Source organism: Pristiophorus japonicus, unplaced genomic scaffold, assembly GCF_044704955.1.
Source record: "Pristiophorus japonicus isolate sPriJap1 unplaced genomic scaffold, sPriJap1.hap1 HAP1_SCAFFOLD_428, whole genome shotgun sequence".
Classification (NCBI taxonomy): Eukaryota; Metazoa; Chordata; class Chondrichthyes; family Pristiophoridae; genus Pristiophorus; species Pristiophorus japonicus.
In genome coordinates this window covers 457,501-485,000 of record NW_027254179.1, presented here as the reverse complement: position 1 = coordinate 485,000, position 27,500 = coordinate 457,501, and the positions used below count along the sequence as shown (strand labels likewise).

The window sequence follows — 27,500 nt, the reverse complement described above, 5'->3', positions numbered from 1 at the left end:
GTGTGAGAGAGAGACAGAGTGTGCGAGAGAGAGAGAGTGTGAGAGTGTGAGAGAGAGAGAAAGTGTGTGAGAGAGAGAGAAAGTGTGAGTGTGAGAGAGAGACAGAGTGTGAGAGAGAGAGAATTTGCGAGTGTGAGAGAGAGAGAGTGTGGGTGTGTGAGAGAGAGAATGTGTGAGTGTGAGAGAGAGAGAAAATGTGCAAGTGTGTGAGAGAGAGAGTGTGGGTGTGCGAGAGAGAGAATGTGTGAGAGAGTCAGAGTGTGTGAGAGAGAGAGAATGTGCGAGTGTGAGAGAGAGAGAAAGTGTGTGAGAGAGAATGTGCGAGTGTGAGAGAGAGAGTGCGTGAGAGAGAGAGAATGTGCGAGTGTGAGAGAGAGAGAATGTGCGAGTGTGAGAGAGAGAGAATGTGCGAGTGTGAGAGCGAGAGAGTGTGAGAGAGAGAATGTGCGAGTGAGAGAGAGAGAGAGAATGTGCGAGTGTGAGAGAGAGAGAATGTGCGAGTGTGAGAGCGAGAGAGTGTGAGAGAGAGAATGTGCAAGTGAGAGAGAGAGAGAATGTGCGAGTGTGAGAGAGAGAGAATGTGCGAGTGTGAGACAGAGAGAGTGTGTGAGATTGAGAGAGACAGAGTGTGTGAGAGAAAGAGAATGTGTGAGTGTGAGAGAGAGAGTGCGTGAGAGAGAATGTGCAAGTGTGAGAGAGAGAGTGTGTGAGAGAGAGAGAGAGTGAGTGAGAGAGAATGTGTGAGTGTGAGAGAGATAGAGTGTGTGAGAGAGAGAGAATGTGCGAGTGTGAGAGAGAGCGAGTGTGGGTGTGTGAGAGAGAGAGAATGTGTGTGTGTCAGAGAGAGAGTGTGTGAGAGAGAGTGTGTGAGAGAGAGAATGTGTGAGTGTCAGAGAGAGAGTGTGTGAGAGAGAGAGAATGTGCGAGTGTGAAAGAGAGAGAGTGTGTGAGAGAGAGAGAATGTGCGAGTGTGAAAGAGAGAGAGTGTGTGAGTGTGAGAGAGACACAGAGTGTGTGAGAGAAAGAGAATGTGTGAGTGTGAGAGAGAGAGTGTGTGAGAGAGAATGTGTGAGTGTGACAGAGAGAGAGTGTGAGAGAGAGAGAGTGTGTGAGAGAGAGTGAGTGAGAGAGAATGTGTGAGTGTGACAGAGAGAGAGTGTGTGAGAGAGAGAGAATGTGCGAGTGTGAGAGAGAGAGAGTGTGGGTGTGTGAGAGAGAGAGAATGTGTGAGTGTCAGAGAGAGAGTGTGTGAGAGAGAGAGTGTGAGAGAGAGAATGTGTGAGTGTCAGAGAGAGAGTGTGTGAGAGAGAGAGAATGTGTGAGTGTCAGAGAGAGAGTGTGTGAGAGAGAGTGTGTGATAGAGAGAATGTGTGAGTGTCAGAGAGAGAGTGTGTGAGAGAGAGAGAATGTGCGAGTGTGAAAGAGAGAGAGTGTGTGAGAGAGAGAGAATGTGCGAGTGTGAGAGAGAGAGAATGTGCGAGTGTGAAAGAGAGAGAGTGTGTGAGTGTGAGAGAGACACAGAGTGTGTGAGAGAAAGAGAATGTGTGAGTGTGAGAGAGAGAGTGTGTGAGAGAGAATGTGTGAGTGTGACAGAGAGAGAGTGTGAGAGAGAGAGAGTGTGTGAGAGAGAGTGAGTGAGAGAGAATGTGTGAGTGTGACAGAGAGAGAGTGTGTGAGAGAGAGAGAATGTGCGAGTGTGAGAGAGAGAGAGTGTGGGTGTGTGAGAGAGAGAGAATGTGTGAGTGTCAGAGAGAGAGTGTGTGAGAGAGAGAGTGTGAGAGAGAGAATGTGTGAGTGTCAGAGAGAGAGTGTGTGAGAGAGAGAGAATGTGTGAGTGTCAGAGAGAGAGTGTGTGAGAGAGAGTGTGTGATAGAGAGAATGTGTGAGTGTCAGAGAGAGAGTGTGTGAGAGAGAGTGTGTGAGAGAGAGAATGTGTGAGTGTCAGAGAGAGAGTGTGTGAGAGAGAGAGAATGTGTGTGTCAGAGAGAGAGTGTGTGAGAGAGAGAATGTGTGAGTGTGAGAGAGAGAGTGCGTGAATGAGAATGTGCGAGTGTGAGAGAGAGAGAGTGTGTGTGTGAGTGTGAGAGAGAGAGAGTGTGTGAGAGAGAGAATGTGTGAGTGTGAGAGAGAGAGTGTTTGAGAGAGAGAGAATGTGTGAGTGTGAGAGAGAGAAAGTGTGTGAGTGTGAGAGAGAGTGTGTGAGAGAGAGAATGTGTGAGTGTGAGAGAGAGAGAGAGTGTGGGTGTGTGAGAGAGAGAGTGTGTGAGAGAGAGAATGTGTGAGTGTGAGAGAGAGACAGAGTGTGTGAGAGAGAGAATGTGTGAGTGTGAGAGAGAGACAGAGTGTGTGAGAGAGAGAATGTGTGAGTGTGAGAGAGAGAGTGTGAGAGAGAGAGAGTGTGTGAGAGAGAGAATGTATGAGTGTCAGAGAGAGACAGAGTGTGAGAGAGAGAATGTGTGAGTGTGAGAGAGAGAGAGTGTGTGAGAGAGAGAATGTGCGATTGTGTGAGAGAGAGAAAGAGAGAGTGTGAGAGAAAGAGAGAGTATGAGAGAGAGAGAGTGTGTGAGAGAGAGAATGTGCGAATGTGAGAGAGAGAGAGTGTGTGAGAGAGAGAATGTATGAATATGAGAGAGAGAGAGAGTGTGTGAGAGAGAGAATGTGCGAGTGTGAGAGAGAGAGAGTGTGAGTGTGAGAGAGAGACAGAGTGTGTGAGAGAGAGAATGTGTGAGTTTGAGAGAGAGAGTGTGTGAGAGAGAGAATGTGTGAGTGTGAGAGAGAGAGTGTGAGAGAGAGAGAGTGTGAGAGAGAGAGCGAGTGTGTGAGAGAGAGAATGTGTGAGTGTCAGAGAGAGACAGAGTGTGTGAGAGAGAGAATGTGGGAGTGTGAGAGAGAGAGAGTGTGTGAGAGAGAGAATGTGCGATTTTGTGAGAGAGAGAAAGAGAGAGTGTGAGAGAAAGAGAGAGTGTGAGAGAGAGAGAGTGTGTGAGAGAGAGAATATGCGAATGTGAGAGAGAGAGAGTGTGTGAGAGAGAGAATGTGCGATTGTGTGAGAGAGAGAAAGAGAGAGTGTGAGAGAAAGAGAGAGTGTGAGAGAGAGAGAGTGTGTGAGAGTGAGAGAATGTGCGAGTGTGAGAGAGTGTGTGAGAGAGAGAATGTGCGAATGTGAGAGAGAGAGAGTGTGTGAGAGTGAGAATGTGCGAATGTGAGAGAGAGAGAGTGTGTGAGAGAGAGAATGTGTGAATATGAGAGAGAGAGAGTGTGTGAGAGAGAGAATGTGCGAGTGTGAGAGAGAGAGAGTGTGTGAGAGAGAGAGAATGTGCGAGTGTGAGAGAGTGTGTGAGAGAGAGAATGTGTGAGTGTCAGAGAGAGATAGAGTGTGTGAGAGAGAGAATGTGTGACTGTGAGATAGAGAGTGTGTGAGAGAGAGAATGTACGAGTGTGAGAGAGAGAGAGTGTGTGAGAGAGAGAATGTGCAAGTGTGAGAGTGAGTGAGAGAGAGAGAATGTGTGAGTTTCAGAGAGAGAGACAGAGTATATGAGAGAGAGAGAGTGTGAGAGAGAGAGAGAATGTGCGAGTGTGAGAGTGTGTGAGAGAGAGAGAATGTGTGAGTTTCAGAGAGAGAGACAGAGTATATGAGAGAGAGAGAATGTGCAAGTGTGAGAGAGTGAGAGAGTGTGAGAGAGAGAGAGTGTGTGAGAGAATGTGCGAGTGCAGGAGAGAGAGAATGTGTGAGTGTGAGAGAGAGAGTGTGTGAGAGAGAGAGAGTGTGTGAGAGAGAGAGAGAGAGGGAGAGAGAGAGTGTGAGAGAGAGAATGTGCGAGTGTGAGAGAGAGAGAGTGTGAGAGAGAATGTGTGAGTGTGAGAGAGAGAGTGTGTGAGAGAGAGAGAGTGTGTGAGAGAGAGAGAGAGAGGGAGAGAGAGAGTGTGAGAGAGAGAATGTGCGAGTGTGAGAGAGAGAGAGTGTGAGAGAGAGAGTGTGTGAGTGTGAGAGAGCGAGACAGAGTGCGTGAGAGAGAGAGAACGTGTGAGAGAGAGAAAAATAGAAACATAGACAATAGGTGCAGGAGTAGACCATTCGGCCCTTCGAGCCTGCACCACCATTCAATATGATCATGGCTGATCATTCCCCTCAGTACCCCATTCCTGCTTTCTCTCCATACCCCTTGATCCCTTTAGCCGTAAGGGCCACATCTAACTCCCTTTTGAATATATCGAACGAACTGGCCTCAACAACTTTCTGTGGTAGAGAATTCCACAGGTTCACCACTCTCTGGGTGAAGAAGTTTCTCCTCATCTCGGTCCTAAATGGCTTACCCCTTATCCTTAGACTGTGTCCCCTGGTTCTGGACTTCCCCAACATCGGGAACATTCTTCCTGCATCTAACCTGTCCAGTCCCGTCAGAATTTTATACGTTTCTATGAGATCCCCTCTCATTCTTCTAAACTCCAGTGAATATAAGCCTAGTCGATCCAGTCTTTCTTCATATGTCAGTCCCGCCATCCCGGGAATCAGTCTGGTGAACCTTCGCTGCACTCCCTCAATAGCAAGAATGTCCTTCCTCAGATTAGGAGACCAAAACTGAACACAATATTCCAGGTGTGGCCTCACCAAGGCCCTGTACAACTGCATTAAGACCTCCCTGCTCCTATACTCAAATCCTCTCGCTATGAAGGCCAACATGCCATTTGTCTTCTTCACCGCCTGCTGTACCTGCATGCCAACTTTCAATGACTGATGTACCATGACACCCAGGTCTCGTTGCACCTTCCCCTTTTCCTAATCTGTCACCATTCAGATAATAGTCTGTCTCTCTGTTTTTACCCCCAGAATGAGCTGTCTTTTTACAAGTTCGCAACAGAATTTTAAATCCCGTCACAACACTTTCCCGTTGGATCCGTGGACAGATCATCAAGAGTTGCCTGTAGTACAGGCAGTAAATATATCTGGATACATGACCAGAACCACCCCAGTGTCTGCAGGCTCTCCATGTCACTCAAATCCCTCATCCGTAGCCGATTGGTCGAGGATGACGCGGGATAATATCGACGGTCGCTGATTGAGCAACAGGCGACGGAAAGTCAAGGCCACAGACCTTTCACGGACCATTCAGCTCAACCAATCGAAGCTGGGCATTAATACCTCCCACGAGCCAAATGCTGGTCCCGTTTACCCGCCTGTCCCCAATATCACTTTATTCCCTCTTGGTGTCATCCAACGATCGAAACCTATCCTTCAGTCTTCTCCCCTTCAATCACCAGCTGCCCCCGTGCACCGCGCCACTCTCTGTCAAATTTCCTGCTCTCTGTCCGACATCTATGTCGCCCCGCTCAATCACTTCAAATACAGGAGCAGGAGGAGGCCCATTCGGCCCCTCGAGCCTGTTACACAGGGAACAGGAGGAGGCCCATTCAGCCCCTCGAGCCTGTTACACAGGAACAGGAGGAGGCCCATTCAGCCCCTCGAGCCTGTTACACAGGGAACAGGAGGAGGCCCATTCAGCCCCTCGAGCCTGTTACACAGGGAACAGGAGGAGGCCCATTCAGCCCCCCGAGCCTGTTACACAGGGAACAGGAGGAAGTCCATTCAGCCCCTCGAGCCTGTTACACAGGAACAGGAGGAGGCCCATTCAGCCCCTAGAGCCTGTTACATAGGAACAGGAGGAGGCCCATTCGGCCCCTCGAGCCTGTTACACAGGAACAGGAGGAGGCCCCTTCAGCCCCTCGAGCCTGTTACATAGGGAACAGGAGGAAGTCCATTCAGCCCCTCGAGCCTGTTACACAGGGAACAGGAGGAGGCCCATTCAGCCCCTCGAGCCTGTTACACAGGAACAGGAGGGGGCCCATTCAGCATCTCGAGCCTGTTACACAGGAACAGGAGGAGGCCCATTCGGCCCCTCGAGCCTGTTACACAGGAACAGGAGAAGGCCCATTCAGCCCCTCGAGCCTGTTACACTGGAACAGGAGGAGGCCCATTCAGCCCCTCGAGCCTGTTACACAGGAACAGGAGGAGGCCCATTCAGCCCCTCGAGCCTGTTACACAGGGAACAGGAGGAGGCCCATTCAGCCCCTCGAGCCTGTTACACAGGAACAGGAGGAGGCCCATTCAGCCCCTCGAGCCTGTTACACAGGAACAGGAGGAGGCCCATTCAGCCCCTCGAGCCTGTTACACAGGAACAGGAGGAGGCCCATTCAGCCCCTCGAGCCTGTTACACAGGAACAGGAGGGGGCCCATTCAGCATCTCGAGCCTGTTACACAGGAACAGGAGGAGGCCCATTCGGCCCCTCGAGCCTGTTACACAGGAACAGGAGAAGGCCCATTCAGCCCCTCGAGCCTGTTACACTGGAACAGGAGGAGGCCCATTCAGCCCCTCGAGCCTGTTACACAGGAACAGGAGGAGGCCCATTCAGCCCCTCGAGCCTGTTACACAGGAACAGGAGGAGGCCCATTCAGCATCTCGAGCCTGTTACACAGGAACAGGAGGAGGCCCATTCGGCCCCTCGAGCCTGTTACACAGGAACAGGAGGAGGCCCATTCAGCCCCTCGAGCCTGTTACACAGGAACAGGAGGAGGCCCATTCAGCCCCTCGAGCCTGTTACACAGGAACAGGAGGAGGCCCATTCAACCCCTCAAGCCTGTTACACAGGAACAGGAGGAGGCCCATTCAGCCCCTCGAGCCTGTTACACAGCAACAGGAGGAGGCCCATTCAATCCCTCGAGTCTGTTACACAGGAACAGGAGGAGGCCCATTCAGCCCCTCGAGCCTGTTACACAGGAACAGGAGGAGGCCCATTCAGCCCCTCGAGCCTGTTACACAGGAACAGGAGGAGGCCCATTCAGCCCCTCGAGCCTGTTACACAGGAACAGGAGGGGGCCCATTCAGCCCCTCGAGCCTGTTACACAGGAACAGGAGGAGGCCCATTCAGCCCCTCGAGCCTGTTACACAGGAACAGGAGGAGGCCCATTCAGCCCCTCGAGCCTGTTACACAGAACAGGAGGAGGCCCATTCAGCCCCTCGAGCCTGTTACACAGGAACAGGAGGAGGCCCATTCAGCATCTCGAGCCTGTTACACAGGAACAGGAGGAGGCCCATTCGGCCCCTCGAGCCTGTTACACAGGAACAGGAGGAGGCCCATTCAGCCACTCGAGCCTGTTACACAGGAACAGGAGGAGGCCCATTCAGCCCCTCGAGCCTGTTACACAGGAACAGGAGGAGGCCCATTCAACCCCTCAAGCCTGTTACACAGGAACAGGAGGAGGCCCATTCAGCCCCTCGAGCCTGTTACACAGGAACAGGAGGAGGCCCATTCAGTCCCTCGAGTCTGTTACACAGGAACAGGAGGAGGCCCATTCAGCCCCTCGAGCCTGTTACACAGGAACAGGAGGAGGCCCATTCAGCCCCTCGAGCCTTTTACATTAGGAACAGGAGGAGGCCCATTCAGCCCCTCGTGCCTGTTACACAGGAACAGGAGGTGGCATATTCAGCCCTCTCGAGCCTGTTACCCAAGAACAGGAGGAGGCCCATTCAGCCCCTCGAGCCTTTTACATTAGGAACAGGAGGAGGCCCATTCAGCACCTCGAGCCTGTTACATTAGGAACAGGAGGAGGCCCATTCAGCCCCTCGAGCCTGTTACACAGGGAACAGGAGGAGGCCCATTCAGCCCCTCGAGCCTGTTACACAGGGACAGGAGGAGGCCCATTCAGCCCCTCGAGCCTGTTACACAGGGAACAGGAGGAGGCCCATTCGGCCCCTCGAGCCTGTTACACAGGAACAGGAGGAGGCCCATTCAGCCCCTCGAGCCTGTTACACAGGAACAGGAGGAGGCCCATTCAGCCCCTCGAGCCTGTTACACAGGGAACAGGAGGAGGCCCATTCAGCCCCTCGAACCTGTTACACAGGGAACAGGAGGAAGTCCATTCAGCCCCTCGAGCCTGTTACACAGGGAACAGGAGGAGGCCCATTCAGCCCCTCGAGCCTGTTACACAGGAACAGGTGGAGGCCCATTCAGTCCCTCGAGCCTGTTACACAGGAACAGGAGGAGGCCCATTCAGCCCCTCGAGCCTGTTACACAGGGAACAGGAGGAAGTCCATTCAGCCCCTCGAGCCTGTTACACAGGGAACAGGATGAGGCCCATTCAGCCCCTCGAGCCTGTTACACAGGAACAGGAGGGAGCCCATTCAGCATCTCGAGCCTGTTACACAGGAACAGGAGGAGGCCCATTCGGCCCCTCGAGCCTGTTACACAGGAACAGGAGGAGGCCCATTCAGCCCCTCGAGCCTGTTACACTGGAACAGGAGGAGGCCCATTCAGCCCCTCGAGCCTGTCACACAGGAACAGGAGGGAGGCCCATTCAGCCCCTCGAGCCTGTTACACAGGAACAGGAGGAGGCCCATTCAGCATCTCGAGCCTGTTACACAGGAACAGGAGGAGGCCCATTCGGCCCCTCGAGCCTGTTACACAGGAACAGGAGGAGGCCCATTCAGCCCCTCGAGCCTGTTACACAGGAACAGGAGGAGGCCCATTCAGCCCCTCGAGCCTGTTACACAGGAACAGGAGGAGGCCCATTCAGCCCCTCGAGCCTGTTACACAGGAACAGGAGGAGGCCCATTCAGCCCCTCGAGCCTGTTACACAGGAACAGGAGGGGGCCCATTCAGCCCCTCGAGCCTGTTACACAGGAACAGGAGGAGGCCCATTCAGCCCCTCGAGCCTGTTACACAGGAACAGGAGGAGGCCCATTCAGCCCCTCGAGCCTGTTACACAGGAACAGGAGGAGGCCCATTCAGCCCCTCGAGCCTGTTACACAGGAACAGGAGGAGGCCCATTCAGCCCCTCGAGCCTGTTACACTGGAACAGGAGGAGGCCCATTCAGCTCCTCGAGCCTGTTACAGTGGAACAGGAGGAGGTCCATTCAGCCCCTCGAGCCTGTTACACTGGAACAGGAGGAGGCCCATTCAGCCCCTCGAGCCTGTTACACAGGAACAGGAGGGAGGCCCATTCAGCCCCTCGAGCCTGTTACACAGGAACAGGAGGAGGCCCATTCAGCCCCTCGAGCCTGTTACACAGGAAGAGGAGGAGGCCCATTCAGCCCCTCGAGCCTGTTACACAGGAACAGGAGGCCCATTCAGCCCCTCGAGCCTGTTACCCAGGAACAGGAGGAGGCCCATTCAGCCCCTCGAGCCTGTTACACAGGAAGAGGAGGAGGCCCATTCAGCCCCTCGAGCCTGTTACACAGGAACAGGAGGAGGCCCATTCAGCCCCTCGTGCCTGTTACATTAGGAGCAGGAGTCGGCCATTCGGCCCCTCGAGCCTGCCCCACCATTCAATGAGATCACGGCTGATCTTCGACCTCAACTCCACTTTCCCGCCCGATCCCTCGATTCCGTTAATATCCAGAAATCTATCGATCTCGGCCTTGAATATACTCAATGACTGAGTCTCCACAGCCCTCTGGGGCAGAGAATTCCACAGATTCACCCCCCTCTGAGTGAAGAAATTCCTCCTCAACTCCCGCAGTGTTGACGTTGTTGTCTAAGAGTCACATTGCTGTGGGTCTGGAGTCACCTATAGGCCAGACCGGGTAAGGACGGTAATTTTCCTTCCCCGTGAACGACATTAGTGAACCCGATGCATTTTGACGACAATCCGGGTAGTTTCATGGACAGCATTATTGACACTGGCTTTTTTTATACCGGGTTTATATAATCCACCAAAATTATAGTCCCCAGCTGCTGTGGGGGGGGATTTGAACTCAGGTCTCCCGATCATTAGTCCAGCCCAATGGATTACTAGCCCAGTGACATCACCACCCAGTGAGCGAGGGGGAGGGTGAGAAGGAATTCATTTCAGCTAAAAATGTATTCAGATATAGAACGTGTTGGGACAAGTTTTTGAGATCGCAATCTTTTAGAAGTAATGAGAGACGGGAAACATTAAAAGATAGATGTAAGGGCAGGGAAATGGGACTGTGTTAACCTTGTACAACGGGCTTAATGGGTATAGTGCTCTCTCTCGCCTCTGAGTCACAGGGTCATAGGCACAAGCCCCCATTCCAGAGACTCGAGTCCCGTGATCCACGCCCGACACTCCCCCAGTGCCAGTACTGAGGGAGCGCCGTACTGCGCTGTTGGAGGGGCGGTACTGAGGGAGTGCCGTACTGCACTGTCGGAGAGGCAGTACTGAGGGAGTGCCGTACTGTGCTGTCGGAGGGGCAGTACTGAGGGAGTGCCGTACTGTCGGAGGGGCGGTACTGAGGGAGTGCCGTACTGCGCTGTCGGAGGGGCAGTACTGAGGGAGTGCCGTACTGCGCTGTCGGAGAGGCAGTACTGAGGGAGTGCCGTACTGCGCTGTCGGAGGGGCGGTACTGAGGGAGTGCCGTACTGCGCTGTCGGAGGGGCGGTACTGAGGGAGTGCCGTACTGCGCTGTCGGAGGGGAGGTACTGAGGGAGTGCCGTACTGTCGGAGGGGCAGTACTGAGGGAGTGCCGCACTGTCGGAGGGGCAGTACTGAGGGAGCGCCGCACTGTTGGGGGGGCAGTACTGAGGGAGCGCCGCACTGTCGGAGGGGCAGTACTGAGGGAGTGCCGCACTGTCGGAGGGGCAGTACTGAGGGAGTGCCGCACTGTCGGAGGGGCAGTACTGAGGGAGCGCCGCACTGTCGGAGAGAGGCCATGTTTCGGATGAGATGTTAGACTGAGGCCCTATGAGATATCAGTGATCCCACATCCTCAGGAGGTGCAAGGCCAGTTATCACCATGAGAGGGCAGTGGGTCTATCTCTGTCCCATATCAGACTTCCTGCAGAGGAATTAATCCCTGCTCGTTCCACTTGATTAATAATTATTCTCAGTGACTGAACAGTCCAATACAGGAACCACAGTCCCTGTCACAGGTGGGACAGATAGACGTTGAGGGAAGGGGAGGGTGGGACAGATAGACGTTGAGGGAAGGGGAGGGTGGGACAGATAGACGTTGAGGGAAGGGGAGGGTGGGACAGATAGACGTTGAGGGAAGGGGAGGGTGGGACAGATAGACGTTGAGGGAAGGGGAGGGTGGGACAGATAGACGTTGAGGGAAGGGGAGGGTGGGACAGATAGACGTTGAGGGAAGGGGAGGGTGGGACAGATAGACGTTGAGGGAAGGGGAGGGTGGGACAGACAGACGTTGAGGGAAGGGGAGGGTGGGACAGGTTTGCCGCACGCTCCTTCCGCTGCCTGCGCTTGGTTTCTGCACGCTCTCGGCGACGAGACTCGAGGTGCTCAGCGCCCTCCCGGATGCACTTCCTCCACTTAGGGCGGACTGGTCTTTGGCCCAGGGACTCCCAGGTGTGGGTGGGGATGTTGCACTTTATCAGGGAGGCTTTGAGGGTGGTCCCTTGTAACGTTTCCTCTGCCCACCTTTGGCCCGTTTGCCCGTGAAGGAGTTCCGAGTAGAGCGCTCGCTTTGGGGAGTCTCGTGTCTGGGGGACATGCGGACAATGTGGCCCTGCCCAGCGGAGCTGGTCGAGTGTGTGGTCAGTGCTTCGATGCTGGGGATGTTGGGCCTGGTCGAGGACGCTAACGTTGGTGCGTCTGTCCTCCCGGGGGATTTGCAGGATCTTGCGGAGACAGCGTTGGTGGTATTTCTCCAGTGACTTGAGGTGTCTGCTGTACATGGTCCATGTCTCTGAGCCACACAGGAGGGCGGGTATCACTACAGCCCTGTAGACCATGGGCTTGGTGGCAGAAGTAATTTGCGATGTTTTACTAATTTATTTGTGCTGTATAATTGTTGTCCCATCAAAACCAGAAAAAAAAATCAAAGAGCAAGTTACTATTTAAATGGAGAAAGATTGCAAAGTGCCGCAGTACAGCGGGACCTGGGGGTTACTTGTGCATGAAACACAAAAGGTTAGTATGCAGGTACAGCAAGTGATCAGGAAGGCCAATGGTATCTTGGCCTTTATTGCAAAGGGAATGGAGTATAAAAGCAGGGAAGTCTTGCTACAGTTATACAGGGTATTGGTGAGGCCACACCTGGAGTACTGCGTGCAGTTTTGGTTTCCATATTTACGAAAGGATATACTTGCTTTGGAGGCAGTTCAGAGAAGGTTCACTCGGTTGATTCCGGAGATGAGGGGGTTGACTTTTGAGCAAAGGTTGAGTAGGTTGGGCCTCTACTATAGGAAGAATGTTCCCGATGTTGGGGAAGACCAGAACCAGGGGTCACAGTCTAAGGATAAGGGGTAAGCCATTTAGGACCGAGATGAGGAGAAACTTCTTCACCCAGAGAGTGGTGAACCTGTGGAATTCTCTACCACAGAAAGTTGTTGGGGCCAGTTTGTTGGATATATTCAAAAGGGAGTTAGATGTGGCCCTTACGGCTAAAGGGATCAAGGGGTATGGAGAGAAAGCAGGAATGGGGTACTGAGGGAATGATCAGCCATGATCATATTGAATGGTGGTGCAGGCTCGAAGGGCCGAATGGCCTGCTCCTGCACCTATTGTCTATGTTTCTACTCATTGGAATTCAGAAGAATGAGAGGTGATCTTATGGAAACGTATAAGATTATGAGGGGGCTTGACAAGGTGGATGCAGAGAGGATGTTTCCACTGATGGGGGAGACTAGAACTAGGGGGCATGGTCTTAGAATAAGGGGCCGCCCATTTAAAACTGAGATGAGAAGGAATTTCTTCTCTCAGAGGGTTGTAAATCTGTGGAATTCGCTGCCTCAGAGATCTGTGGAAGCCGGGACATTGAATAAATTTAAGACAGAAATAGACAGTTTCTTAACCGATAAGGGGATAAGGGGGCGGGCAGGGAAGTGGAGCTGAGTCCATGATCGTATTAAATGGCGGAGCAGGCTCGAGGGGCCGAATGGCCGACTCCTGCTCCTATGTCTGATGTTCCTCCAACCATATGTCAGGAACCAGCCCCCGCTCCCCGTAGAGTTAGAGTTGGGGCAGGGAGAGTTTTATCTCTCCATGTCACAATCATTTGGGAAACAGTGCGACCATAGTGGGGACCAATAAGGATGTGGTCACCTTCTGAGACTTGGCTGAACCTCTGCACAGGGGAAGTGTTGGTAACGTCCGCTAAGCTCTCCCGAACTAAGAGAGAATGACTTGCATTCTGAGAGCGTCTTTCCCCACCTCGGGAGGTTCGAAAAGCGGCTCACAGCCCACGACTTACCTCTTTGCGAGAGCGGCCACTGGCTTCAGGTAGGGAAACGGGGGAGCCACTCTCCATAACCGCCTCCAGCCCCTACTCCCCTCCCTATCTCTGTAATCTCCTCCAGTCCCTACACCCCTCCCTATCTCTGTAACCTCCTCCAGCCCCTACACACCTCCCTATCTCTGTAATCTCCTCCAGCCCCTACACCCCTCCCTATCTCTGTAACCTCCTCCAGCCCCTACTCCCCTCCCTATCTCTGTAATCTCCTCCAGTCCCGACACCCCTCCCTATCTCTGTAACCTCCTCCAGCCCCTACACCCCTCCCTATCTCTGTAACCTCCTCCAGCCCCTACACCCCTCCCTATCTCTGTAACCTCCTCCAGCCCCTACACACCTCCCTATCTCTGTAATCTCCTCCAGTCCCGACACCCCTCCCTATCTCTGTAACCTCCTCCAGCCCCTACACCCCTCCCTATCTCTGTAACCTCCTCCAGCCCCTACACACCTCCCTATCTCTGTAACCTCCTCCAGTCCCTACACCCCTCCCTATTTCTGTAACCCCCTCCAGCCCCTACTCCCCTCCCTATCTCTGTAACCCCCTCCAGCCCCTACACCCCTCCCTATCTCTGTAACCTCCTCCAGCCCCTTCACCCCCTCCCTATCTCTGTAACCCCCTCCAGCCCCTACACCCCTCCCTATCTCTGTAACCCCCTCCAGCTCCTACACCACTCCCTATCTCTGTAACCTCCTCCAGCCCTTACACCCCTCCCTCTCTCTGTAACCTCCTCCAGCCCCTACACCCCTCCCTATCTCTGTAACCTCCTCCAGCCCCTGCACCACTCCCTATCTCTGTAGCCACCTCCAGCCCCTACAACCCCTCTCTATCTCTGTAACCTCTTCCAGCCCCTACACCCCTCCCTATCTCTGTAACCCCCTCCAGCCCCTACACCCCTCCCTATCTCTATAACCTCCTCGAGCACCTACACCCCTCCCTATCTCTGTAACCTCCTCCAGCCCCTACACCCCTCCCTAGCTCTGTAACCCCCTCCAGCCCCTACACCCCTCCCTATCTCTATAACCTCCTCCAGTCCCGACACCCCTCCCTATCTCTGTAATCTCCTCCAGTCCCGACACCACTCCCTATCTCTGTAATCTCCTCCAGTCCCGACACCACTCCCTATCTCTGTAACCCCCTCCAGCCCCGACACCCCTCCCTATCTCTATAACCTCCTCGAGCACCTACACCCCTCCCTATCTCTGTAACCTCCTCCAGCCCCTACACCCCTCCCTAGCTCTGTAACCCCCTCCAGCCCCTACACCCCTCCCTATCTCTATAACCTCCTCCAGCCCCTACACCCCTCCCTATCTCTGTACCCCCCTCCAGCCCCTATACCCCTCCCTATCTCTGTAACCTCCTCCAGCCCCTACACCCCTCCCTATCTCTGTAACCTCCTCCAGCCCCTACAACCCTCCCAGAACTCTGCGCCCCTCCAATTCTGCCCTCTTGCCCATCCCCCCGATTCCCATCGCTCCACCATCGGTGGCCGTGCCTTCAGCTGCCTGGGCCCCAAGCTCTGGAACTCCCTCCCTAAACCTCTCCCCCTCTCTCTCTCTCCTCCTCCAAGACGCTCCTTAAAACCCACCTCTCTGACCCAGCTTTTGGTCGCCTGTCCCCAATATCTCCTGATGTGGCTCGGTGTCTGCTACTGTCTGATAATCGCTCCTGTGAAACACCTTGTGACGTTTTACTACATTAAAGGCAATGTGTAAATGCACATTATTGGATAAATCCAGGAAGTACATGCGAAAATTGTTCGCGATCTTAATGTACGGACGGGTTATTGAAGGAATTTACTATGAATTCGTTAATTGTTGGCTAAAAGAAAAATTACTGGATGTAGTTATCGGGTTGTATAACTTGTTATACATTGTCCTTTATTGCTGGGGTTTGGAGTATGAGAGGAAGTCTTGCTACAGCTGTACAGGGCCTTGGAGAGACCACACTTGGAGTACTGCGCACAGTTCTGGTCTCCTTATCTAAGGAAGGATATACTTGCCATGGAGGTGGTACAACAGAGATTCACTCGATTGATTCCTGGGATCAGAGGGTTGTCCTATGAGGAGAGATTGTGTAGAATGGGCCGATACTCTCTGGGGTTTAGAAGAATGAGAGGGGATCTCATTGAAACACACCAGATTGTGAGGGGTCTTGACAGGGTAGATGCAGGGAGGGGGTTTCCCCCCCCCCCCCGGGGCTGGGGAGTCTAGAACCAGGGCTCACACAGTCTCAGGATAAGGGCTCGGCCATTGAGGACTGAGATAAGGAGGAATTTCTTCACTCAGAGTGGGGTGAATCTTTGGGATTCTCTGCCCCAGAGGGCTTTGGAGATTCAGTCGTTGAGTGGCACAAAGGCATTCAAGGGATATGGGGAGAGACAGAGAGTGAGAGAGAGAGACAGAGAGAGACAGAGTGAGAGAGAGACTAAGAGTGAGAGAGACAGATAGAGAGAAAGACTGAGAGAGAGCGAGAGAGACAGAGAGAGAGAGAAACAGAGAGAGAGAGAAACAGAGAGAGAGAGAGACAGAGAGAGAGAGAGACAGAGAGACAGAGAGAAAGAGACAGAGAGAGACAGAGAGAGAGAGAAACAGAGAGAGAGAGAGACAGAGAGAGAGAGGGACAGAGAGAGAGAGACAGAGAGACAGAGACAGAGAGAGACAGAGAGAGAGAGAGAGACTAAGAGTGAGAGAGACAGAGAGAGAGAGAAACAGAGAGAGAGAGAGAGAGAGACAGAGAGAGAGGGACAGAGAGAGAGAGACAGAGAGAGAGAGAGAGACAGAGAGGACGACTGAAAGTGAGAGAGACAGAGAGAGAGACAGAGAGAGAGAGAGAGAGAGAGACGGACAGAGAGGCAGAGAGAGAGACAGAGAGAGAGAGAGAGAGACAGAGAGAGACAGACAGAGAGAGAGAGAGAGGGAGACTGAGAGACAGAGAGAGAGACAGAGCGAGAGAGACAGAGAGAGAGAGAGACAGAGAGAGACAGAGAGAGAGAAAAACAGAGAGAGGGAGACTGGGAGTGAGAGAGACAGAGAGAGAGAGAGAGAGAGACAGAGAGAGGAGAGAGACAGAGAGAGAGAGAGGGACAGAGAGGGAGACGAGGTGAATCGAGGGATCGAGTGGGAACGTGGAGTTGAGGTGGAAGACCAGGCAGGATCTCATTGAATGGCGGATCGGAATCGAGGGGCCGAATGGCTGAATCCTGCCCCTAACCCTCGTGTTGTTTTGTGTTACAGACCGAAGCTGTGATGGCACAACTCCTCCCAACAACCATCGCCCTGCTGGCCCTCCTCGCTGCCCGAACTGCCGTGGGCTTTCTGCCCAACTTTGGCGGCGAGAGTGTGACCCACTGCCACATCACCAAGATGGCGGCTCTGCAATCCGTACTCCAGGTCTTCCAGGAGATCCCCAGCCCAGACGGACTGGTCCTCCCGCCCGACGCTTTCCATCCAGAGGTGAGCTCAAGACCATTTGCACATATTCAAGAGGCAACAGAGAGAGTGTCCGGAGGGAGGTTGAGCAGAATGGTCCTGGGGATGAGGGGCCTCTGTGACGGGGAGAGAATGGAGAAGCTGGGGTTGTTCTCGTCAGAGCAGAGAAGGTTAAGGGGCAGATTGACTGTGCACAGTGCTCCAAGTGTGGTCTAACCCAGGTATATGGTGACCAGAACTGTGCACAGTGCTCCAAGTGCGGTCTAAGCCAGGTATATGGAGACCAGAACTGTGCACAGTGCTCCAAGTGCGGTCTAAGCCAGGTATATGGTGACCAGAACTGTGCACAGTGCTCCCAGTGTGGTCTAACCCAGGTATATGGAGACCAGAACTGTGCACAGTGCTCCAAGTGCGGTCTAAGCCAGGTATATGGAGACCAGAACTGTGCACAGTGCTCCAAGTGCGGTCTAACCCAGGTATATGGAGACCAGAACTGTGCACAGTGCTCCCAGTGTGGTCTAACCCAGGTATATGGAGACCAGAACTGTGCACAGTGCTCCCAGTGTGGTCTAACCCAGGTATATGGAGACCAGAACTGTGCACGGTGCTCCCAGTGTGGTCTAACCCAGGTAGGATACAAGTGTTGGACTATTTCGTTCGCCCCAGCTCTTGGTCCTCCTCCGCTGTGAGTTACTGAACTCGCCACTCAACGGGGTCTGAGGGACATCTCCTGTGAGAGGAGGTCTACGCCCCCCGCCCAATACTTCCTCCGGTAATCATTCTTTGCGTCGTCTCCTCAGGACACGGACCTCACGGCTGAGAAGCTGTTCCAGGCTTACTACGGGACCAAGGTGTCAGTCTCTCGCTTTAAGCATGCGCTGAACCTGATGACGTACAGCAACACCAAGGTGGACCTGAAGTATGTCTTGGACGGGAGGCGCCATTTTGACTCAGAGACCTTCCTGGAGGCCAAGCACATCCTCTTGAGCTTGAAAGGCAGGGTCATACGAAACATCCTGCAAAGCAGATACCACGCTGCACTGAAGGACATGGGAACCATGTTACACACTTTGCAGGTCGGTTTCCTCTTCTCTCCTTTGCACGACCTCTCGTCCCCTGAGTCTGCCGTCGCGATAACGCCGCACAGTCGGAGGGGCGGTGCTGAGGGAGCGCCGGACTGCGCTGTCGGAGGGGCGGTACTGAGGGAGTACCGCACTGCGCTGTCGGAGGGGCAGTACTGAGGGAGTGCCGCACAGTCGGAGGGGCAGTACTGAGGGAGTACCGCACTGCGCTGTCGGAGGGGTGGTACTGAGGGAGTGCCGTACTGTCGGAGGGGCAGTACTGAGGGAGTGCCGCACTGTTGGAGGGGCAGTACTGAGGGAGTGCCGCACAGTCGGAGGGGCAGTACTGAGGGAGCGCCACACTGCGCTGTCGGAGGGGCAGTACTGAGGGAGTACCGCACTGCGCTGTCGGAGGGGCAGTACTGAGGGAGTACCGCACTGCGCTGTCGGAGGGGCAGTACTGAGGGAGTGCCGCACTGCGCTGTCGGAGGGGCAGTACTGAGGGAGCGCCGTACTGTCGGAGGGGCAGTACTGAGGGAGCCCCGCACTGTCGGAGGGGCAGTACTGAGGGAGCCCCGCACTGTCGGAGGGGCAGTACTGAGGGAGCGCCGCACTGTCGGAGGGGCAGTACTGAGGGAGCCCCGCACTGTCGGAGGGGCGGTACTGAGGGAGCGCCGCACTGTCGGAGGGGCAGTACTGAGGGAGCCCCGCACTGTCGGAGGGGCGGTACTGAGGGAGCGCCGCACTGTCGGAGGGGCGGTACTGAGGGAGCGCCGCACTGTCGGAGGGGCAGTACTGAGGGAGCCCCGCACTGTCGGAGGGGCAGTACTGAGGGAGCCCCGCACTGTCGGAGGGGCAGTACTGAGGGAGCCCCGCACTGTCGGAGGTGCCGTCTTTCTGGCTGAAACGTTAAGCCCGAGCCCCCGTCTGCTCTCTCGGTTGGACATTTCACTGCGGCCCCTGAGTGTGTATCGATCAGTCAGTGACGATAGTCTAATCCCGGAGACTATCAATTTATCGAGAGCTGGTCTTGCTGTACTCAGGGAATGTGGGCTTGAGTCGATTGTCTGGGTATCTGTACAATGTTTGACCCTGTGGAATTCTCTACCACAGAAAGTTGTTGAGGCCAATTCACTAAATATATTCAAAAAGGAGTTAGATGAAGTCCTTACTGCTAGGGGGATCAAGGGGTATGGCGAGAAAGCAGGAATGGGGTACTGAAGTTGAATGTTCAACCATGAACTCATTGAATGGCGGTGCAGGCTAGAAGGGCCGAATGGCCTACTCCTGCACCTATTTTCTATGTTTCTATGTTTCTATGATCGGTTTGTGTCTGAGTGAATCAGATAATTGATTACGACATTATCCATTGGGCCAATAATTTTTTTCAATCTATGAACACGGAATTCTTTGACCCTGAAATGAGCTTCTGGCCACATTCCCGCAGTATAACTAAACCCGTCTATTTCCCCCTCCATAACATCGCCCGTCTCCAGCCCCCTGCCTCAGCTCATCCGCTGCTGAAACCCTCATCCCTGCCCTTGTTACCTCCAGACTTGACCATTCCAACACACTCCTGGCTGGCCTCCCACATTCTACCCGACGTAAACTAGAGGTGATCCAAAACTCGGCTGCCCCCGTGTCCTAACTCGCCCCCGAGTCCCACTCACCCATCACCCCCTGTGCTCACTGCCCCCGTGTCCTAATTCGCATCGAGTCCCGCTCACCCATCACCCCCTGTGCTCACTGACCCCGTGTCCTAACTCGCACCCAGTCCCACTCACCCATCACCCCCATGCTCACTGCCCCGTGTCCTAACTCACACCCAGTCCCACTCACCCATCACCCCCTGTGCTCACTGCCCCGTGTCCTAACTCACACCGAGTCCCGCTCACCCATCACCCGCTGTGCTCACTGCCTCGTGCCCTAACTCGCACCCAGTCCCACTCACCCATCACCCACTGTGCTCACTGCCCCCGTCCTAACTCGCACCCAGTTCCACTCACCCATCACCCCCTGTGCTCACTGCCCCGTATCCTAACTCACACCCAGTCCCACTCACCCATCACCCCCTGTGCTCACTGACCAGTGTCCTAACTCACACCCAGTCCCACTCACCCATCACCCCCTGTGCTCACTGCCCCGTGTCCTAACTCGCACCCAGTCCCACTCACCCATCACCCCCTGTGCTCACTGACCCCGTGTCCTAACTCACACCCAGTCCCACTCACCCATCACCCCCTGTGCTCACTGCCCCGTGTCCTAACTCACACCCAGTCCCACTCACCCATCACCCCTGTGCTCACTGACCCCGTGTCCTAACTCACACCCAGTCCCACTCACCATCACCCCCTGTGCTCACTGACCTACATTGACTCCCGGTTAAGCGACGCCTCGATTTCAAAATTCTCGTCCTTGTATTCAAATCCCTCCATGGCCCTCGCCACTCCCTATCTCTATAACCTCCTCCAGCCCCTATATTCCTCCCTATCTCTGTTACCTCCTCCAGCCTCTACACCCCTCCCTATCTCTGTAACCCCCTCCAGCCCCTACACCCCTCCCTATCTCTGTAACCCCCTCCAGCCCCTACACCCCTCCCTATCTCTGTAACCCCCTCCAGCCCCTACACCCCTCTCTATCTCTGTAACCTCCTCCAGCCCCTACACCCCTCCCTATCTCTGAAACCCCCTCCAGCCCCTACACCCCTCCCTATTTCTGTAACTTCCTCCAGCCCCTACACCCCTCCCTATCTCTGTAACCTCCTCCAGCCCCTACACCCCTCCCTATCTCTGTAACCTCCTCCAGCCCTTACACCCCTCCCTATCTCTGTAACCTCCTCCAGCCCTTACACCCCTCCCTATCTCTGTAACCCCCTCCCCCCACAACCCCCCGAGTTCTCTGCGCTCCTCTAATTCTGCCCTCCTGAGTATCCCTGATTATAATCGCTCCACCATCGGTGGCCGTGCCTTTAGCTGCCTGGGCCCCAAGCTCTGGAACTCCCACCCTAAACCTCTCCGCCTCTCGACCTCTCTCTCCTCCTTCAAGGCGCTCCTTAAAACCGATCTCTCTGACCAAGCTTTTGGTCGCCTGTCCCTAATATCTCCTTATGGGGCTCGTTGTCAAATTTCTTGTCTGATAATACTCCTGTGAATCATCTTGGGATGTCTCAATAAGTTAATCACCATCATAGGCAGTCCCTCTGAATCTGAATCGAGGAAGACTTGCCTCCACTCTTAACACGAGTCCTGAGGTGACTGAACTGTCCAATACGGGGAACCACAGTCCCTGTCACAGGTGGGACAGATAGACGTTGAGGGAAGGGGAGGGTGGGACAGATAGACGTTGAGGGAAGGGGAGGGTGGGACAGATAGACGTTGAGGGAAGGGGGAGGGTGGGACAGATAGACGTTGAGAGAAGGGGAGGGTGGGACAGATAGACGTTGAGGGAAGGGGAGGGTGGGACAGATAGACGTTGAGAGAAGGGGAGGGTGGGACAGATAGACGTTGAGGGAAGGGGAGGGTGGGACAGACAGACGTTGAGGGAAGGGGAGGGTGGGACTGGTTTGCCGCACGCTCCTTCCGCTGCCTGCGCTTGGTTTCTGCACGCTCTCGGCGACGAGACTCGAGGTGCTCAGCGCCCTCCCGGATGCACTCCCTCCACTTAGGGCGGACTGGTCTTTGGGCCCAGGGACTCCCAGGTGTCGGTGGGGATGTTGCACTTTATCAGGGAGGCTTTGAGGGTGGTCCCTTGTAACGTTTCCTCTGCCCACCTTTGGCTCGTTTGCCCGTGAAGGAGTTCCGAGTAGAGCGCTCGCTTTGGGGAGTCTCGTGTCTGGGGGACATGCGGACAATGTGGCCCTGCCCAGCGGAGCTGGTCGAGTGTGGTCAGTGCTTCGAAGCACTACGTTGAAGGCGCGATACAAACGTAAATTGTAGCCGTTGTTGGAGGCCGACGTACTCTGACATTCCTTCACCTCCTCAGGATTTCTACAGCCACAGTAACTGGATTGAGCTCGGCTACAAGGTCCCGAACAACAACCTGATCAAACCGGGAGTGCCCATCGGAACCACCGCAGGTGAGGGAGCTCAGAGTGCGCTGGGCGGTGCCTTGGGAAAGGCCAGCGCTGGCCAAGAGGTGGGCGACATCATTGATGCTGGCCAGGGGTGGATTCTCCCAAGGGATCCATTCGCTCCATACAATCACAGCAACATTTACAGCACGGAAGGAGGCCATTCGGCCCATCGTGTCCGTGTTGCCCCGGCCGACCAAGAGCTACCCAGCCTAATCCCACTTTCCAGCTCTGGGTCCGTAGCCCTGCAGGTTACGGCACTTCAAGTGTACATCCAAATGTGGTGAGGGTTTCTGCCTCTACCCCCCTTTCAGGCAGTGAGTTCCCCCCCAGACCCCCACCACCCTCTGGGTGAAGACATTTCCCCTCAAACCCCCTCTAAACCTCCCCCCAATTACTTTCAATCTCTGCCCCCTGGTTGGTGACCCCTCTGCCAAGGGAAACAGGTCCGTCCTATCCACTCTATCCAGGCCCCTCATCATTTTATACACCTCAATCAGGTCTCCCCTCAGCCTCCTCTGTTCCAAAGTAAACAACCCCAGCCTATCCAATCTTTCCTCATCGCTAAAATTCTCCAGTCCCGGCAACATCCTGGTAAATCTCCTCTGTACCCTCTCCAGTGCAACATCCTGGTAAATCTCCTCTGTACCCTCTCCAGTGCAACATCCTGGTAAATCTCCTCTGTACCCTCTCCAGTGCAACATCCTGGAGATCTCCTCTGTACCCTCTCCAGTGCAACATCCTGGTAAATCTCCTCTGTACCCTCTCTAGTGCAACATCCTGGTAAATCTCCTCTGTACCCTCTCCAGTGCAACATCCTGGTAAATCTCCTCTGTACCCTCTCCAGTGCAACATCCTGGTAAATCTCCTCTGTACCCTCTCTAGTGCAACATCCTGGTAAATCTCCTCTGTACCCTCTCCAGTGCAACATCCTGGTAAATCTCCTCTGTACCCTCTCCAGTGCAACATCCTAGTAAATCTCCTCTGTACCCTCTCTAGTGCAACATCCTGGTAAATCTCCTCTGTACCCTCTCCAGTGCAACATCCTGGTAAATCTCCTCTGTACCTCTCCAGTGCAACATCCTGGTAAATCTCCTCTGTACCCTCTCCAGTGCAACATCCTGGTAAATCTCCTCTGTACCCTCTCCAGTGCAACATCCTGGTAGATCTCCTCTGTACCCTCTCCAGTGCAACATCCTGGTAAATCTCCTCTGTACCCTCTCCAGTGCAACATCCTGGTAAATCTCCTCAGTACCCTCTCCAGTGCAACATCCTGGTAAATCTCCTCTGTACCCTCTCCAGTGCAACATCCTGGTAAATCTCCTCTGTACCCTCTCCAGTGCAACATCCTGGTAAATCTCCTCTGTACCGTCTCCAGTGCAACATCCTGGTAAATCTCCTCTGTACCTCTCCAGTGCAACATCCTGGTAAATCTCCTCTGTACCCTCTCCAGTGCAACATCCTGGTAAATCTCCTCTGTACCCTCTCCAGTGCAACATCCTGGTAAATCTCCTCTGTACCCTCTCCAGTGCAACATCCTGGTAAATCTCCTCTGTACCCTCTCCAGTGCAACATCCTGGTAAATCTCCTCTGTACCCTCTCCAGTGCAACATCCTGGTAAATCTCCTCTGTACCATCTCGAGTGCAATCACATCTTTTCTCTAATGTGGTGACTGGAACTGCACGCAGTACTCCAGCTGTGGCCTAACCAGTGTTTTATACAGTTCCAGCATAACCTCCCTGCTCTTGTATTCTATGCCTTGGCCAATAAAGGCAAGTATTCCGTTTGCCTTTTTAACCACCTTATCCACCTGGCCTGTTACCTTCAGGGATCTGTGGACCTGCACCCCAAGGTCCCTTTACATAAGAACATAAGAAATAGGAGCAGGAGTCGGCCATTCGGCCCCTCGAGCCTGCTCCGCCATTTAATACGATCATGGCTGATCCGATCATGGACTCAGCTCCACTTCCCCGCCCGCTCCCCATAACCGTTGACTCCCTTATCGCTCAAAAATCTGTCTATCTCCGCCTTAAATATATTCAATGTCCCGGCTTCCACAGCTCTCTGATGCAGCGAATTCCACAGATTTACAACCCTCTGAGAGAAGAAATTTCTCCTCAACTCAGTTTTAAATGGGCGGCCCCTTATTCTAAGACCATGCCCCCTAGTTCTAGTCTCCCCCATCAGTGGAAACATCCTCTCTGCATCCACCTTGTCGAGCCCCCTCATAATCTGATACGTTTCGATAAGATCACCTCTCATTCTTCTGAATTCCAATGAGTAGAGGCCCAACCTCCTCAACCTTTCCTCATAAGTCAACCCCCCTCATCCCCGGAATCAACCGAGTGAACCTTCTCTGAACTGCCTCCAAAGCAAGTATATCCTTTCGTAAATATGGAAACCAAAACTGCACGCAGTACTCCAGGTGTGGCCTCACCAATACCCTGTATAACTGTAGCAAGACTTTCCTGCTTTTATACTCCATCCCCTTTGCAATAACGGCCAAGATACCATTGACCTTCCTGATCACTTGCTGTACCTGCATACTATCCTTTTGTGTTTCATGTACAAGTAACCCCCAGGTCCCGCTGTACTGCGGCACTTTGCAATCTTTCTCCATTTAAATAATAACTTGCTTTTCTATTATTTCTGCCAATAGTGCATACCCTAACATTTTCCCACAGTATACTCCATCTGCCAGATTTTTGCCCACTCACTTAGCCTGTCTATATCCGTCTGCAGATTTTTTGTGTCCTCCTCACACATTGCTTTCCCATCCATCTTTGTATCGTCAGCAAACTTGTCTACATTACACTCAGTCCCTTCTTCCAAGTCGTTAATATCGATTGTAAATGTTATATACGCAGACTATGGATATACTCTCTGTGTAGTCACTGTATAGTTGCATAAGATGGAGGCTTGTTACCTGGTGTGCTATCAATCAGGTGTACACTGTGTATATACTATGCTGGCACCACTAGAGGGTGCAACTGGGGTTTCCTGCTCTGGTGGCAGGGGCTGTATAAAAGGGCAGCTGCCTCACTCTGGAGTTATGAATAAAGGATCAAGGTCACTACAGTTTGAGTCCAACACATTGCCTCGTGGAGTCATTCATAGGTACAGTACAAACACAACAGTAAATAGTTGGGGCCCGAGCACTGATCCCTGCAGCACCCCACTCGTTACCGTTTGCCAACCGGAAAATGACCCATTTCTCCCGACTCTGTGTTTTCTGTTCGTTGGCCAATCCTCTATCCATGCTAATATATTACCCCCCCCGACCCCGTGAGCTTTTATCTTGTGCAGTAACCTTTCGCGTGGCACCTTATCGAATGCCTTCTGGAAATCCAAATGCATCACATCTACTGGTTCCCCCTTAATCCACCCGGCTCGTTACATCCTCAAAGAACTGCAGCAAACCTGCACGCCCAGGCAGCCTGTGTTCCTCTGCACTTCTCAGTGTCCTTCTGTGATGGGACGGGATGGGACGAGGGGGGAGTGGGGTACTGAGATTGTGCCAGTACTGGGTGCTCTGACCGTTATTCTTTACGACGGCAGGTAAGGCTGAAAATACCTGTACTGATTGCAGTTCTGTTCGATCGTGCAAGGACAAGATACTGGGAACTATCACCCAGAGGAAAGTCATCACCACGGGCTACTTTGGCTTCAACCCGTTGAGTAAGCCCAAAGGTAAGCGCGCTAACATCAGCGATACAGAATGCTGCAGTACAGCGGGACCTGGGGGGGTCCTTGTGCATGAAACACAAAAGGATAGTATGCAGGTACAGCAAGTGATCAGGAAGGCCAATGGTATCTTGGCCTTTATTGCAAAGGGGATGGAGCATAAAAGCAGGGAAGTCTTGCTCCAGTTATACAGGGTATTGGTGAGGCCACACCTGGAGTACTGCATGCAGTTTTGGTCTCCGTATTTAAGGAGGGATATACTTGCGTTGGAGGCTGTTCAGAGAAGGTTCACTCGGTTGATTCCTGGGATGAGGGGGTTGACTTATGAGGAAAGGTTGAGGAGGTTGGGCCTCTACTCATTGGAGTTCAGAAGAATGAGAGGTGATCTTATCGAAACGTATCAGATTATGAGGGGGCTCGACAAGGTGGATGCAGAGAGGATGTTTCCACTGATGGGGGAGACTAGAACTAGGGGGCATGGTCTCAGAATAAGGGGCCGCCCATTTAAAACTGAGATGAGGAGGAATTTCTTCTCTCAGAGGGTTGTAAATCTGTGGAATTCTCTGCCCCAGAGAGCTGTGGAAGCCGGGACATTGAATATATTTAAGGCGGAGATAGACAGATGTTTGAGCGATAAGGGAGTGAAGGGTTATGGGGAGCGGGCGGGGAAGTGGAGCTGAGTCCATGATGGGATCAGCCATGGTCGTTTTAAATGGCGGAGCAGGCTCGAGGGGCCGAATGGCCGACTCCTGCTCCTAATTCTTATGTTCTTATGGCTGCGGTCGCGTGTTTTGGTGGCTCCAGGAAGCCGGAAGGGCAGTGACCTTTACCCCCTGACCTTCTGTCCGCAGGGAAGTGCAGCCATGGCGGAGCAGCAGACCTGAGCAGTCAGGGCAGCTCGGGAATCAACAAGGATTCTGTGAAGTCACCACACGCGGAATACCACAGGGAGGCAGCACGGGTCGCCATCAAGGCCTCCTTGGAGGTGTTCATGGACATACGGAATACTGTTGGCGACGAGGCCTTCTTAAAGTAAGCTCCCCCCCCCCCCGAGCCTTCAACAGCGCAAACGACGCAACTCACTCTCTTCCCCACAATCAGTCCCATTCTGGTCAAAGTCTTCTTTCACCTTCTCTGCTCGAAGGAGAACCACGCCGGACTCTGCAATCTCTCCCCCGTCACTGAGATCCCTCGCCCTCGGGACCCTGTGCAAGTCATGTGTTGTGTCCACCTGATTCAGTTCCTCCAAATTCCATCATGTCCCCTCAACGACAAGCACAATGCAACCTGCATTGATAGCGTGGGCTTTTTTTTTTGGCCTCCCAAGGCACCTCTCAGGGACATGAATCAATCAAAAAAATTTGACCCCAAGCCACAGAAGGAGATATCCGGGACAGGCGACCAACAGCTGGCTCAAAGAGGTCGGTTTTAAGGAGCGTCTTAAAGGAGGAGAGGGAGAGAGGGGGAGAGGTTCAGGGAGGGAGTTCCAGAGCTTGGGGCCCAGGCAGCTGAAGGCACGGCCACCGATGGTGGAGCGATGGGAATCGGGGGGGATGGGCAAGAGGGCAGAATTGGAGGAGCGCAGAGATCTGGGAGGGGTGTAGGGGCTGGAGGAGGTTACAGAGATAGGGAGAGATATAGGGGCTGGAGGGGGTAACAGAGATAGGGAGGGGTGTAGGGGCTGGAGGAGGTTACAGATATAGGGAGAGATATAGGGCTGGAGGGGGTGACAGAGATAGGGAGGAGTGTAGGGGCTGGAGGAGGTTACAGAGATAGGGAGGGGTGTAGGGGCTGGAGGAGGTTACAGAGATAGGGAGGGGTGTAGGGGCTGGAGGGGGTTACAGAGATAGGGAGGGGTGTAGGGCTGGAAGGGGTTACAGAGATAGGGAGGAGTGTAGGGGCTGGAGGAGGTTACGGAGATAGGGAGGGGTGTTGGGGCTGGAGGAGGTTACAGAGATAGGGAGGGGTGTAAGGGCTGGAGGAGGTTACAGAGATAGGGAGGGGTGTAGGGGCTGGAGGGGGTTACAGAGATAGGGAGGGGTGTAGGGGCT

The 27,500-nt window shown here is 53.8% G+C and overlaps 1 protein-coding gene across 1 annotated transcript in view; it reads left to right on the top strand.

Moving 5' to 3' along the window:
• The window catches only part of LOC139251261 (von Willebrand factor A domain-containing protein 7-like), an 88,866-nt gene that overhangs the window by 16,096 nt on the left and 45,270 nt on the right, over nt 1-27,500 (top strand). The window contains exons 3-7 of the mRNA XM_070873231.1: nt 16,440-16,658; nt 17,435-17,710; nt 21,677-21,770; nt 25,324-25,455; nt 26,301-26,481. Of these exons, the coding sequence (XP_070729332.1) occupies nt 16,452-16,658; nt 17,435-17,710; nt 21,677-21,770; nt 25,324-25,455; nt 26,301-26,481 (890 nt within the window). The 5' untranslated portion in view covers nt 16,440-16,451. The remainder of the gene's footprint in view (nt 1-16,439; nt 16,659-17,434; nt 17,711-21,676; nt 21,771-25,323; nt 25,456-26,300; nt 26,482-27,500) is intronic.